Raw genomic sequence first — 15,338 nt, forward strand, 5'->3', positions numbered from 1 at the left:
TGCAAGGTGATCAGGTTGTCCCACGTGGGGCTCACAGTCTTAATCCCCATTTTCCAGATGAGGGAACTGAGGCACAGAGAAGTGAAGTGACTTTCCCAAAGTCACACAGCTGACAAGGGGCGGAGCGGGGGTTAGAACCCGTGACCTCTGACTCCCAAGCTCGGGCTCTTTCCACTTTGACGTCTTTCAGAATCAGGCTGATGTCGCCAGCTGAATGACAGGTCTGTCATTGGAGAATTGGGTGGCCGTTAAATGGAGATTTCAGTTATGTCCCGGGAAGAAATGAATCGATCGGGAATGCTTTTCTTTTCGTTTGTCTAAAAGAAGGGGTTAGAATGAGCACCATGTTGGGTGCCAACAGAACAGCTTCTTTCGTTTCAAATGTGTCGAATCGAATACGTACCACCCAGCTTTTGACTTTCTGGCCGTGACCGCAGGGGCGAAACTTCGGCGGGACCGAGCGCAGTTACTAGTCAACATGAAGAAACTCCTGAAGAAGCAAGAATGTGATTCAGCAGCAGATGACCAGGAAGTCCTGAAAGAGAAGAACTACGTGGATGTTCTCGGAACTGATGCTCAAGGTACGGAGATCGTTCGCAAACGCATACGCACACAAACGCATACGTGGAAAAATTTAGTCTGTGGCGTAATGGAAAGAGACCGGGCCTGGCCGTCGGAAAGATCTGGGTTCTAACGCCGGCTCCGCCACGTGTCCGCTGTGTGACCTCAGCCGAGTCGCTTCGCTTCTCTGGGCCTCAGTTCCCTCATCTGTAAAATGGGGATTAAGACTGTGAACCCCATGTGGGACATGGATTGTGTCCAACCTGATTAGCTCGTATCTACTTCAGCGCATAGTACCGGTGCCCGTAAGCACTTTACAGATACCATTTAAAAAAAAATTTCCTGGTCCAACGGCAACTCTTTTGTCAAAGGAGGTGACCGATTAAGAAAGAGTGCCAAAGCGGTTGCAAGGGGCACCAGCTCCAAGGATGTCTGTGGCCTACTGGGTTTCAGAGTTTCTTTAAACGTATTTTAATATCTTCCCCTTTTTTTATGGTATCTGTTAAGCGCTTCTTACGTGCCAGGCCCTGTTTCTAAACACTGGGGTAGACATAAGGTAATCGGATTGAACACACCCCATGTCCCACAGGGGGCTCATAGACATAATCCCCATTTTACAGATGAGGGAACTGAGGCCCAGAGAAGTAAAGTGACTTGCCCAAGGTCACACAGCTGACACGTGGCTGAGCCAGGACTAGGACCTAGGTCCTTCTGACTCCCAGGCCCCCGCTCTGTCCACTAGGCCACACGGCTGGCGCTTCAGTCTGAAAAGAGGCTTATGGAAGTTGCAAACGTCGATTTCTCTAGAGAATTTTAAAGATCTCAGCGGGGTGGTGGTGGTTTTTGACGTGATCCCGCTGTCCGAGAATCCTGTGGGCCGGCCACTTTGATTTCTCTGGAGAGCCCACCAGGCGGGAGCTGGGCTCCCACCCTGGCCCTCTCCGTACTCCGTCTGCCTCCTGGTAGAGGATCGAGTGATTGACTGGCTCCCTTTAAACGGCTTCAGCCTCTCCATGTCCAAAGCTGCCCTCCTAGGCGAACCCCAGATCCTCTCTTCCTAACCCAGATATGGCTCCCGGGTCACCTCACCGGCTCGGTCCAGATGGCCAAATCCCGGTTCAGCCCCTCGTCCCCTGAGGCACCAGGATTAATTCATTTAGCTTCTCTGGGCCTCGGTTTCCCCCATCTGTAAAATGGGAATTCACTAGCTAGTCTCCCTCCTCCTTAAACTGGTAGCTCCAGGTGGGATAGGGAACATCGCCAACACCCTTTCTCCGCGGCCTGTGGGTTCTGAGCGGGAGGGCTGCTGATTGTCAGAAAGCCCACCTGCAGGGCAGAAAGGGATCTTTTGTTCTCACCCGGAGGAGGGGTCCAAGATCATGTGGGAAGCAGCGTGGCTCAGGGGAAAGAGCCCGGGCTTGGGAGTCAGAGGTCATGGGTTCGAATCTCGGCCCTGCCGCTTGTCAGCTGGGTGACTGTGGGCAAGTCGCTTCACTTCTCTGGGCCTCAGTTCCCTCATCTGTCAAATGGGGATGAAGGCTGTGAGCCCCACGTGGGACAACCTGATTACCCTGTCTCCACCCCAGCGGTTAGAACAGTGCTCTGCACATAGTAAGCGCTTAGCAAATACCAACATTATTATTATGTCCTACCCTCCACCTCAGGGTTCAGACGAGGCCCGAGTATCTTCTCCTTCCTCTTCTGTGGCAACAGTCAAAAAGGCCACCAACGAAAATCTGGACCTCACAAAGAAGGGGAGACTTCTATTTGGTATCATTTTGTCACTCTTGAAATGTAGACCCAGTACATTCGCACCGGGAATAATGAGTGCATTATCTGGTTGCCTGATCTTGAGAAAGGGGCTGAAAGAAGCTTCTTTACGAGGAGAGACGAGAAAAGCTTAGGATTCTCCAATCTGGAAAGATAATGGCCGGAAAAGAACTAATTGAAGTCTGCAAAAAGATGAAGAGGGGGAGAAAAAATTAACGGGGAATCGAGGTTCCTTAAACCGTATAACACCGGGGCAAGGTGGCCCTTACTGAAGGTTCATACTGTCGAGTCCAACAAAAAAAATCAAGTCGCAGCAACGTATTCGGAGGGGGTTTTATTGCAGTATTAAATAACAGATCTGTATGGTTGAGGACAAACCTAGTCCGTTGGCCTAAAAACGGGCTCAACCTCATCACTGAAATGTGGGGGCGATAGCCGGTTATAATCAGTGGCGGGCTTGGTGTTCCTTCACCCCGACAACCGAACCCGATTAAGTAGGGCTCCACTTTTCCTAAGGGATCACAGGATGGGCCCGAAATGGATGGCAGGGGAAGGGTGAGGCTGAAGCATGATTTGGGAAAACAAGATAGATCCATGCGAGACGGAGACGGAAAGCGAGGTGGAATAAGGCTGGTTAAGCGTTGGCGTCCACAATACGAACAGTGGGAAATGCTTTTTCTCTTGCCGGGTGGTGAGCGTGTGGCATTCATTATCACCGGAAGCGGTCAAAGTGAAAAGATCGGGTTCCCCTGAGGAGCAGCATGGTATAGTGGGTAGGGCGTAGGGCTGGGAGTCAGGAGGACCTGGGTTCTAATCCCAGCTCTGCCTCGTGTCTGCTGCGAGCCTCTTATTGGGTAGGGATTGTCTCTAGCTGTTGCCGAATTGTACTTTCCAAGCGCTTAGTACAGTGCTCTGCACGCAGTACGCACTCAATATGATTGAATGACATTGGTCAAGTCACTTCACTTCTCTGTGCCTCAGTTACCTCAGCTATAACACGGGAGTTAAGAGTATGAGCCCCATGTGGGACAGGGATTGTGTCCATCCTGATTAACGCGTATTTACCCCAGTCCGTAGAACAGTGCTTGACACGTAGTAAGCACTTAACAAGTACCAAAATTACGAATCGTGATTATTGTTGTTAAGATGAGGATGAATTTGCAAAAGAGCGGTCTACGATGGATAACTAGAGGGGACATTAGGGATGTGTAGAGGGGACAAGATGAAGACGACAGGTGACCCGTTCCTAATCGTTGGAAGGGAGGTCGAGAAGGGCATCGTTCCGCTACGCGTCCCCGCTCCTGTGAGAGAATACTGGCCCAGGGATGCCATTTTTACATTCTTCCTATTTGCCGGGTGATCATTTGGGTCCATCACTGACGTTTCCTGGGTGCGTTCTCATTTTGTTTTCTCTCTCCACCCCCTCACAGAGTCCTTGAGAAACGGCTGCGGCCCTGGCGGCGGTAACGGCCGTGGGGGCAGCGAGGTCTACACTTTCCAGACCCGAAAACATTCGGAAAAGATGGCAGAGCTCGGTACGATCTTTCTTCTGGGTTCTCGATGAGTACCACCCTCTTAAGACCTAAAGCTTCTGTCCGCACGACCAAACTGTGAAAGGAACGGTTTGTTCTTTTTCATTTTGCAGCGATTGGCCTCGTGCGATCTGGGGGTTTTATTATCACTGGCCTCGGGCCAGGGCTGTGGAAAAATAAAAGCCCAGCAGGTGGATGTGATCTAGGGTCAAAGTTGCATTTCACTCAGTGACGCATAAGCTTTTGCTTTCCAAAGCGCGAATGAAAAAACTTCCTCTTACTGACAGTAAGCATTCTGATACCTTGTTCCTTATTCTGCGGAAGTGATAAGCAGGGGCGCTCGAACCTCAAACGTTGTGACTAGAAACTCCTTGTCTTCCCCATCTGACAGTAACCTCTATTCCTATATCACCTCTCTGCCCCTTAAAGCCCCGCGAACCTCTCGAAGTCCCAGTCCTGACTGAAAACGGCCCAAGGTCCGTTAAAAAGATATGTAATCGAACCAGTAAGGGCAGGCGTATATGTTAATGAGGGAATGACACTTGAAAAATTGGGGTACCTCATTGCTAATTTAAAAAACTCCACAATCGCTTTGGGTATTTAATGTTTTAGCCGTAATCTAGTGCATTGCAACCTAACGGGTGCGGGATCACAGTCCCGAAAAGCAATATTCTGGCAGACTTGGGGAGAGGTTTGTGGGAATTTGGAGTGGTAACGGAAAACAACAGAAAACACCATCCCAAGAGAGTCCTCAAATGCTCATAGTACTGATGGTGAAAGTGAATGCTTTGAAAGCTAAGAAGAGTAAACACGAGAGAGTAAAGTCATTTGAACTTTTGTCGATTTGACTTTCCGGAGGTCGCTTGGTTTCCCTCTGATCGTGGTGTCGTCGCCCCGACTTGCTCCCTTTCTCCATCCATCCCCGCTCCCGGCCCTACAGCACTTATGTCCACCTCTGTCATGTATTTCTTTACATTCATGTCCGTCTCCCCCTTTAGACTATAAGCCGGTTGTGGGCAGGGAATGTGGTGATGAAGATGATGGTATTTAATCGCTTATTATGTGCCAAGCACTGTTCTGAATGTGCCTGTTTATTGTTGTATTGTACTCTCGCCAGCGCTTAGTACAGTGCTCTGCACACAGTAAGCGCTCAATAAATAGAGCTGACTGACTGAAAGCTGCCCCGATCTCCTCCTCCTCCGGTGTGAGATGAAGACCGTTCATTGAATAAAGTTGTTGGTGCTGTCCCAATCAAGCTGCGCGATAATCGCAATAGAGTGTCCTTATCTCCCCTTTTTTTCTTTGCATCCACTGTGGCCTCTCATGAAACTTGTTCGTGTCGTGCTTTTTGTCTTGCTCTCCAGCTTCACAACTAGCCAAAACGCCAGGGAAAAGCGTTCCCTCGGACTTGCAGGAGCGTCCGGAAAAGATGGCGAGCACCCCCCAGAGTAGTAAGAGTAAGTCGTCGCGTCATTAAGCCGGCGGGTTTTTAACGTCACGATGGAAAATTCCTAGAAGGGAGCCGTGTCTCTTTTCTCTGTCTCACTTTGTTGTCTCAAAACGATGACTTGCCACCTTAGCCTCGTGACTGAAGCCAAGCGTTCAGGTTTGCGGTCCCCCCCCCCCCCCCCCCCCCCCCCCCCCCCGGTATTTCTTCTTCCCTCCACTAATATTCGACGATTAGGGAAAATAAAATCACTGCGTAAACTCTACTCTTAAGAGCAAGAGTATGAGACTAATTTAATGCTGTGTTCTAAGGTCACTTAATAAATTAGCTTGGTGTCTCCAAGGGGGATTAACTAAGCCTGCCGCCCAGTTCTTTTTTCCAAACGTGGATCTCTTCGTTCCCCCCGCCGTCCACCAGTTCTTCAAAGATCCCTCGTGGTCACCCCTTCCTCTCCACCTCAAGCAGAAACTCCTGACCGTGTCTTTAAAACACTCAGTGGACTCTCCTTCCTAGTCGTCCACTCTCTTCTCCCACTCCACTCCAGCTCGCTCTCTTCATTCCTTGCACGCTCACCCCCTAACCGCGCCTCCTTCTTGTCTCTGCCACTGCTGACCTCTTGCTCAAACCTTTTCCCCGACTGGAACTCCCACTTCCAACTCTCCGCATCTCTCCCCGTCTTTAAAGTCCTGAAAGCACATCTCCTCTGGGAGGCCAGCCCTAATCAGTCAATCAATCCAAGAATTGTATTTATTGAGTCCTTACTGTGGGCAGAGCACTGGACTAAACACTTAGGAGAGACAAAGCATCAGAGTTGGACACATTCTATCCCTACACATTATAGCCCTGCTGAGAGCTCACCTCCTCCAGGAGACCTTCCCAGCCTGAGCCCCCCTTTCCCTCTGCTCCCCCTCACCTCCCCCCTCTGCTCTTCCCTCTTCCCCTTCCCTCAGCACTGTGCTCATTTGTATATATTATTTATTACCCTATTTATTTTCTTAATGTGGTGTATATCTCCTTGATTTTATTTATCTTGCTGATGTTGTCTTGTTTTGTTTAGTTCTGTTTTGCTCTGCTGTCTTTCTCCCCCGAATAGACTGTGAGCCCGTCATTGGGCAGGGATTGTCTCCATCTGTTGCCGAGTTGTACATTCTAAGCACCCAGTACAGTGCTCTGCACATAGTAAGCGCTCAATCAGTTCTATTGAATGAATGAATTATATACTATCTGAACTACCACTTGAGGACTTCTCCGTCCTCTCTGCATCGTAATGCTCACAATCTCCCGAAACTGTCACGTCCCTGCCTCCTTTTTCTTCTTTCTCCACTTGGTAAATGATTTTAGGATCTCTCTCCAGCTTAGATTGTAAGCTTCTTGAAGGCAGGGATCGTGCCTCCTAACAGCTTTTAACCCTCCCAAGCGGTCCGCCCAGAATAAGCCCACGGGAAATACTATTGATTGATTGAGGCAAAGCCCATCCCAGTTCTTCACCTGACAAGCAGAACGTAACGGGAACAGTGGGATCGAAATCAGAAATTCTACTTTTAGCCGCTGGGGCTTTTCATGTTCAAGAAGAGTGTTTTTATTCTCAAAAGCTAGAGCTAAGGACCTTAAAATTTTAGGTAACCGAGGTGTACGGTACTCTATCACGTTCATTTTTGTTTTGTTTTTTAGAACGTTCTACTTTGGAAAAAACCCAGTCGAAGGTAAGCCATAAACTGAAAATACTGGGTTTTTTTAATTCTTTAACTCTTGAGTTAAAGTGTGTGCTTGTTACCCTTAAAACAGTGATGGAATTTAAGCAGCAGTGTCCTGTATTTATGTGATGATTTTTCCTATATTTTCATGTCTACCCTATTTTGGAGTGAGATAACTGCAGGTTTTGGTGATTTTAAAAATTCTTTATAAGTACTCCTTTTCTGGTGAGGGGGATGGTTTCCCCTTCTCCCACTCTGTAAAGAGTTTAATTCATACCCGTGGTCAGGTTTGGCTTCTCTCTTGTGAGTGTCAACTCCCATCGCAATCCGCTACTGGAGCCCTTTATCTCAAAAACAAGCTCCAGGGCCGCTTTGCGCCCAGTCGGTCAGCTCATCAGAAATTCCCGTCGTTGATCCCCAAAAACCTGGCTAGAAGAGCTTCGGGTCGCCTGCAGACACGGACATTTCGTGACATACTCATCTCTCTCCCTTTTTCCTCTCTTTCCCTTGTCCTCCAGGATCTATCTTTTGTCATCTGCAAGAGTCTCCAGGTCAAATCTCCTCCAGTTCTTTAGCAAATCATCCTTCCAGTGCTCAGAAAAGTGATGATTAGTGGTCTGGAGTCACATTTTCCATTCTTTTTTTTTTTTTTGCAGGTTAAAAAGAAGAATGAATTTGTGTCAACAACACCTTACAGACTAAGGAAGAGACTGACAGGTATGTGCCTTTTTTTAGTAAATTCCCACCGAAAGAGTCTATTCATGCTGATGGAAATCCAACAAGTAAAATAAACTTAGTTTTTTATTCATTAGGAACTGGTTTGCAGATAATACTGCTCACTTGTAGATAGAGCCCGGGCCTGGGAGTCCAAAGGACCTGGGATCTAATCCTGGCTCTGCCACTTGTCTGCTGTGTGACCTTGGGCCAGTCACTTCACTTCTCCGGGCCTCAGTTACCTCAACTCTAAAATGGGGATTAAGACCGTGAGCCCTAAGCGGGACAGGGACTCTGTCCAACCTGATCATCTCGTGTCTACCTCCGCTCTTAGAACAGCGCTTGGTACGTAAGAAGTGCTTAACGAGTACCGTAATTATCAATCATTATTATTAAAATGCGGTGCGTAGTAAATACGTACAAATGTCCTCGGTCATATGGCCACTAAACTGTCGTACCTGGCTCCTCACTGGTCTCCCTGCCCTCGGTCTGTACCGTCGGCTGCTACGAGAACCGTCTTCCCGAAGCACTGCTCGGCAAGTAGGTCTCCTCTCCTCGAAACCTTCCCCCCGGCTCCCTCCGCCCCAACAAGCCAAGCCCCGTGGATTTCCAGGCCCCCTCACCAACTCACCTCACCTTACCAATCTCCTCTCTCTCCCCGCTACTCCTTCCCCCACCCACCCTCTCCCCAAGCTCATCTTCCAGAAGAGCCCCGGCCTGGGAGTCCTAGGACCTGGGTTCTAATCCCGGCTCTGCGACTCACCTGCCCTGTGACCTTGGGCAGGTCGCCTTACCTCTCTGTGCTCAGTTTCCTCATCGGTCAAATGGGGATTCAGACTGTGAGTCCTGTGTGGGACAGGGACTGCGTCCGACCCGATTATCTTATATCTACCGCAGCGTTCAGTACAGTGCTTGGCGCAAAGTGAGTGCGTAACGAATACCACAATTATTATTATTATTACATCTCTCTGTCAACACTCCTATTTCTGTCCCCTTACACATGCCGTTCCCTTGGCTTGGAACTGCTCCCTTCAGACTCCGACCAAACCATCATCAAACTAAAGAAGCAGCGTGGCTCAGTGCCCAAGAGCCCGGACTTGGGAGTCAGAGGTCACGGGTTCTAATCCCGTCTCCGCCGCTTTCCAGCTGCGTGACTTTGGGCAGGTCGCCTCACTCCTCGGTGCCTCAGTTCCCTCATCTGTAAAATGGGGATTCAGACTGTGAGCCCCACGTGGGACAACCTGATCACCTTGTGCCCCCCAGCGCTTAGAACGGTGCTTGGCACATAGTAAGCGCTTAACAGATACCACCGTTATTACTATTATCAAGACCAAAGCTCTCCCCCGATTCCAAGTCTTTCTAAAATCCCCCCTTTTTCCATATCCCTCTTCTGATTAATTCCCAGAAACACCTTCCCATTGCTTTAAAGCAGTCTATCCCCTAGTTCCCTCCTTTCTTGCCTCACTGATCTCCCGCTACAACCCAGCACGCTCATTTTTCTCCTCGAAAGTCAACCTACTCACCGTACCTCGATCTCTTCTGTCTCGACACTGACCCCCGGCCCACATCCTACCTCTGGCCTGGAATTCCCTCCCTCGTCCCATCTGACAGCCCAGCACTCTCACCGCCTTCAAAATCACATCTCCTCAGAGAGGCCTTCCCCGACTAAGCCTTCATTTCCCCTCCTCTCTCTCCCTTCTGTCTCGTCCCTGCACTTAGATCTGCCCCCTTTATTCACCCACCTTCAGCCCCGCAGCACTTCCGGGCATAGCAGTAATTTATTTTCATGTCCGTCTCCTAAAACCTCCACTTAACAGGCACGTAAAACCTACAGATGTATAAAATATCGCGATGTGAAAACATTGCTCGTTCTGCTGAATTCATGCCAGTTTTTTTTGTATGATTTATTTCTTTTGTTACGGTGGAAGTCTGAAGGCAGTACTACCTCATTTCTTTTGCATAATGCATTCTTTTGGGATCGTGGATGCACAGTACGGTTTATTTTATTATAATCCAAAGAACGCAAAGTGAGATGCGGGGTCCAGGGTAGTGAACGTGATGTTCTAGTCGATCAACTGTTAGTTGCCATAGCGACTCTTGATTCTGAGAGGGTTTGATCAGCGTGAATGAACTGGGATGTATTCAGGTCCCTAGTCCCAATTAATTCAGTCTGGCTCTTACTCTCATAGTGGAATATTCTGGAACATGTAAAGAATTATTCATCATCAACAACAAATGTTTATTGAGCATCCGGAGAGATCGTGCATGATTAGTTTACCGTCAACTCCAGGTAAATCCGAGAGAGAGAGTACAGAGAGGGAGAGCAAGCATTCCACCTGCGGGAACACAGTGGATCAACCAGTGATATTTATTGAGCGCTCACTGTGTGCGGAGCCCTGTACTAGGCGCTTGGGAGAGGGCAATCTAATGGTTTGGTAGGTACGTTCTCCCCCTCTCGACTGTAAGTCCGTTGCGGCCAGGGAATGCCTGTCGTCGTCGTCTCGTGCTCTCCCAAGCGCTTAGTACAGTGCCCGGCACACAGTAAGCGCTCAGTAAATACGAGTGACTGCCCGGTGTTGACAAATTGGTGCAAATTGTTCCTCCTCTGGGGAGACGAAACCAGATTCCCCGTATTTTAGGGCAGTGGGTTTGTTGAAACGGGGTCGAAAGCGTACAGAGTCTCGGAGCTGGTCCCGGCTCTTTCTTGAGGATTCGGAAGCTTGCCGTCGTTGATCTCCGACCTCTTCTCTCCCAAGTGCCGAGCTTGCGCTCGGACAGTGAAAGCGACTACTCCGCGTCCGACTCAGAGGACGAGGAGACGGCGACCCAGGAAGAGGAAGAGGAGATGGTGGAAATTCTGTCGGACCCAAAGCCTTCGACGAAGGACAGGCTGCCTTCGGCAGAGGCTCGCAAAAAAACTCCGGCAAAGAAAATGAAGACAGACCCGACAGTGAGTGGGGAGGGTATATCCTGCCGCAGAAAAATTGGGAGGGTTCAGTGGCGATTGGGAATCCTCGGGGAGTCCTACCCGATTGACTTGTATCTTCCCCAGTCCTTAGTACGGTGCCTGGCACATAGTAAGCGCTTAACGAATAGCGTAATTATTATTAGCGTGGCTCAGTGGAAAGAGCCCGGGCTGGGGAGTCAGAGGTCACGGGTTCTAATCCCGGCTCCGCCACTTGCCAGCTGTGTGACCTTGGGCAAGTCACTTCACTTCTCTGTGCCTCTGTTTCCTCATCTGTAAAATGGGGAATAAGACTGTGAGCCTCATGTGGGACAACCTCATTTCCCTGTATCTCCCCCAGCGCTTAGAACAGTGCTCTGCACGTAGTAAGCGCTTAAATACCAACATTATTATTATTATTATTAAATAAAACCAATGGGTTCCCTCGCTCTGTTATTCTCACGAACATTACAAGCCTAAGTTTGAGAGGTAGTGGATAGAGCACGGGCCCGGAAGTCAGTGGGACTTGGGTTCTAATTCCACCTCTGCCTCATAGCAGTTATAATAATGGTACTTGTTAAGTGCTTCCTAGGTGCCAAGCACTATTCTAAGCCTTGGGGTAGATACAAGTTAAGCAGTTGGACACAGTCCCTTTCCCACATTGGGCTCACAGTCTTCATCCCCATTTTTTACAGATGAGGGAACTGAGGAGCAGAGAAGTGAAGTGACTTGCCCAAAGTCACACAGCAGACAAGTGGCGGAGCCAGGATGAGAGCCCGTGACCTTCTAACACCCAGACCCTTGCTCTATCCGCTACACCGCACTGCTTCTCATAACGATGGTATTTGTTAAGCACTTACTGCGTGCCAGGCGCTGTACTAAGCGCTGGAGTGAATACAAGCAAATCGGGTTGGACCCCGGTCCCTGTCCCGTGTGGGAATCACAGCCTCGATCCCCATTTTACAGCTGAGGTAACAGAGGCACAGAGAAGTTAAGTGACTTGCCTTGGGTCACACAGCAGCCAAGTGACCCAGCCGGGATTGCGGGATTACTCGGCTGCCGGGTGACCTTGAGCAAGTCGCTTCACGTCTCTGCGCTTCAGCTACTTCATCTGTAAAATGGGGATTAAGACTGTGAGCCCCTTGTGGGACATGGACTGTGTCCAACCCGATTAGCCTGTATCTCACCCAGTGCTTAGAACAGGGCCCGGCACATGGGAAGCGCTTAACAATTACCATTTAAAGAAGAAGAAAAAGATTGCCCTCCTCCACTGTTTTTCCTTCTGGCCTTATGCTTCGATTTCCAAAGGATCTCTCTTTTTGGCTGGGCGATCTGAGTCTGTCGTGTCCATCCTATCTATTTCAGACTGACCTGGTAGAAGAATACTTTGAGGCACACAGCAGTTCGAAAGTTCTGACCTCTGATAGAACTTTACAGAAATTGCAGAGAGCAAAACTGGACCAGGTAAGTTTCAAGTACGGTCTTCTCCCGCTCTGGCGTACGTGAATGTACGAAGGCTGTGATCCCAGTTCCGGGGGAGGAGTCTGTGGTGAAGCCGGGCGATGTATCACTTCTTTTCCCCCTCATTTCCGTTTATCGCGCTCCCTTCATCATCTCCTTTGCACTAGAATTTGTACCCCAATTCACCCCTCCCTCAGCCCCGTAGCACTTATGTACTAGACTGTAAGCTCGTTGTGGGCAGGGAATAGGTCTGCTATATTGTCGTGCTGAACTTTCCCGAGTGCTTAATACAGGACTCTGCACACAGGAAGCGCTCAATAAATCCAGTTGGTTGACTCTGTGCATATTGTAATTTATTTATTTCAACGACTGGCTCCTTCTCCAGACTGTAAAGTCGTCATGGGCGGGGACCGTGTCGGCCGACTCTGTTATATTGTGCTCTCCCAAGTGTCTAGTACAGTGCTCTGCGCACAATAAGAGTTCAGTAAATAAGATGGGTCTTTTTTGTTCGTATTTCGAAGGCTCTAAATTTACACTAGACACTCGCGATCGTAGAAATCGTATTTACGGCGCATCCCGCGGGAGCCACGCACTCTAACCAGACTCCTAGGTTATCCAGTTTTCGGGGGGCTTTTTGCCCCTGCTGCTGTTCTTAATTATTGGTTAGAGAACTTACCCGGGCGATATGAAATGGGGTCCTCTCCAATGGGAAGAGATGCAGACCGGCCATTCGGGATACAGTCGGACCAGTGGCAGTGACTGCCCTATTGAGCTTTTTCGTTAATTGACTGCCTTTTTAGAGAAGCAGCGTGGCTCGGTGGAAAGAGGCCGGGCTTGAGAGTCAGAAGTCACGGGTTCGAATCCCCGCTCTGCCACCTGTCAGCTGTGTGACTGTGGGCAAGTCACTTCTCTGGGCCTCAGTTCCCTCATCTGTCAAATGGGGATGAAGGCTGTGAGCCCCACCTAGCACAACCTGATCACCCTGTATCTACCCCAGCGCTTAGAACAGTGCTCTGCACATAGTAAGCGCTTAACAAATACCAACATTATTATTATTATTATTATTATCCTGAAGGAAGTCAAGTCCCTCCCCAACTACAAAACTACCCAAGAAACTTTCCCAGATGGAACCCACCTTTCAGACCTTCAGTCGTATTTATTAAATGCTTACTGTGTGCAGAGCACTGTACTGAGCGCTTGGGAGAATGGGGGGGGATAGGCATCAGTAGAAATAAATAAAATTACCGATATGTACCCAATTAATTCTCTCCATCTACTTCTTAGCATTTCTGCTTTCCTCTGTAAATATTTGTTTCTGATATCCCTCCCATATCAGTCAACCAATGGGATTGATGGAGCGCTTGCTGAGTGTAGAGCTCTGTATTAAACGCTTGTGAATGTGGATTTTTTTTTGGTCCTCTGAAGTGTTACGAGCTACCAGCCGTTACAAAAAAAAAAAGTGATGATTCAGTTCTGCTCCCTAAAGACTCACAATATAGTAGGGGAGAGGGGGAAAATAACTATCAATCAATCAATGATAATTACTGAGCATTTGCTTTGTGCAGAGCACTGGACTAAGTGCTTGGGAAAAGTACAAGACACTAGAGTTGGTAGTCACAACCCCTTCTTCACAAGGAACTTACATGAATAAATCATAAATAAATAGTAAATAAATCAGATAGGAGACCCAGTAGAGTATAAGGACAGGTACAAAAATATAAATACAAGTTTTCCTCTTTACTCATTTGATTGTAAGCCCCTCGCATTTCATATATATTAACGTCGGTCTTCCCCTCTAGACCGTAAGCTCGTTGCGGGCAGGGAATGTGTCTGTTATGTGTTGTACTCTCCCAAGCGCTCAGTAAAGTGTTCTGCACACTGTGAGCGCTCAATAAATACGACTGACTGACTTTTAGGCGGGGGACGTGCTTGCGTTACATTCAGTAGGCACTTAATAAAACGTCCTTACCATGACTTTGCCGTGAAATGTTATTCTTTTAAAAAAAAATTGCACATTGGTAAAATTCCATATAGCAAACCCTGTTTTCCCCACTGACTTCTAATATCATTAGAGTAATTAGCATCACCATTATTTATTAATTTTAGTATGCTTGCACCCAGTACTCTGCAGCGTACCGTACTGGATGCCTAGTCCCTGGGGGGAGAGCGGATGAAGACTAGTTGCCCAGCTACATTTGACCCCACGTCTAGCACCTGATCCATTATACTGTAGTCTCCCGGGCGTTCAGTACAGTGCCCTGCGCCCAGTAAACACTCAGTGAATACGAATGAATGACGACAACCTGCAGATCTACTGAAAGCTTAATAATCTGTGGAAGGAACGGTAGCCTCTAATGGATTTATAAAAACAAAAGATTGTTTTGAATCCATGTATATAGTTTAAGAAGCAAAATGAAAGTGCAGTGCTAAAAAGCCAATGGGTTGAAAAACATTTGGGGATTCCTTCATTCATTCAGTCAGTCGTGTTTATTGAGTGCTTACTGTGTGCAAAGCACTGTACTAATGTGGAAGTGACCGAGCAGAAGGGGAGTGGGTATTTTGGGCAGGGAAGGGGACCTGCAGCTTCAAAACAATCCAATCTTTATTTCCCTGTAGAGAAGCAGTGGCGGAGGCTTTCACCGTAAATCCCCTCCCGTTTTTTCCGGAAACCGTTCACGGTTGAAATTTTCCGTTTCTGCGGGCCCGTACGTTCTCTTCTTGTTGAGTCGGGAACCCGTTAGACCTTTTTCTCCCGTTTCTTTTTTAGCAAACTTTGCGTAACCTGCTCAACAAGGTTTCTCCCACCTTTTCTGCCGAACTGAAACAACTAAATCAACAGCACGAACAACTATTTCACAAGTGGATGCTGCAGTTACAGTAAGTTTTAGACGAATGTCAAAATCCCCGCCCGGCCATAGAGATCTGCAAGTATTCCCAACCGTCAACCCCAAGCCTCTTCTGTCGGTCGTCTTTCCGACCCGTCCGCTCTCCGCTCTCACCCCAACCCGGCTCTGACTCTCTGCTCCTCCGAAGCAGACTTTCCTAACTGTTGCTCCGTCTCGATTCTCCTGCCCCTCGCCTTTCTTCCGGCTTCCATCTTGTATTTATTACTTGCATTTATTTTTTCCCTTGTTTCTGTTATTTATTGCCGATCCACTGTTCTTTGCCATTATTCTTCAATCTTTTGGCCTTCAGTAGATCGTAAACTCTTCGAA

The 15,338-nt window shown here is 48.4% G+C and overlaps 1 protein-coding gene across 2 annotated transcripts in view; it reads left to right on the forward strand.

Annotated features, from left to right (window-relative positions):
• The window catches only part of ORC2 (origin recognition complex subunit 2), a 44,052-nt gene that overhangs the window by 12,549 nt on the left and 16,165 nt on the right, over nt 1-15,338 (forward strand). For both annotated transcript variants that reach the window (XM_029069459.2, XM_029069461.2), the window contains exons 3-10: nt 438-581; nt 3,762-3,866; nt 5,228-5,320; nt 6,982-7,013; nt 7,661-7,721; nt 10,475-10,668; nt 12,028-12,126; nt 14,891-15,000. In XM_029069459.2, coding sequence (XP_028925292.1) covers nt 438-581; nt 3,762-3,866; nt 5,228-5,320; nt 6,982-7,013; nt 7,661-7,721; nt 10,475-10,668; nt 12,028-12,126; nt 14,891-15,000 — 838 coding nt within the window. The remainder of the gene's footprint in view (nt 1-437; nt 582-3,761; nt 3,867-5,227; nt 5,321-6,981; nt 7,014-7,660; nt 7,722-10,474; nt 10,669-12,027; nt 12,127-14,890; nt 15,001-15,338) is intronic.

This window comes from Ornithorhynchus anatinus, chromosome 7 (assembly GCF_004115215.2).
Source record: "Ornithorhynchus anatinus isolate Pmale09 chromosome 7, mOrnAna1.pri.v4, whole genome shotgun sequence".
NCBI lineage: Eukaryota > Metazoa > Chordata > Mammalia > Monotremata > Ornithorhynchidae > Ornithorhynchus > Ornithorhynchus anatinus.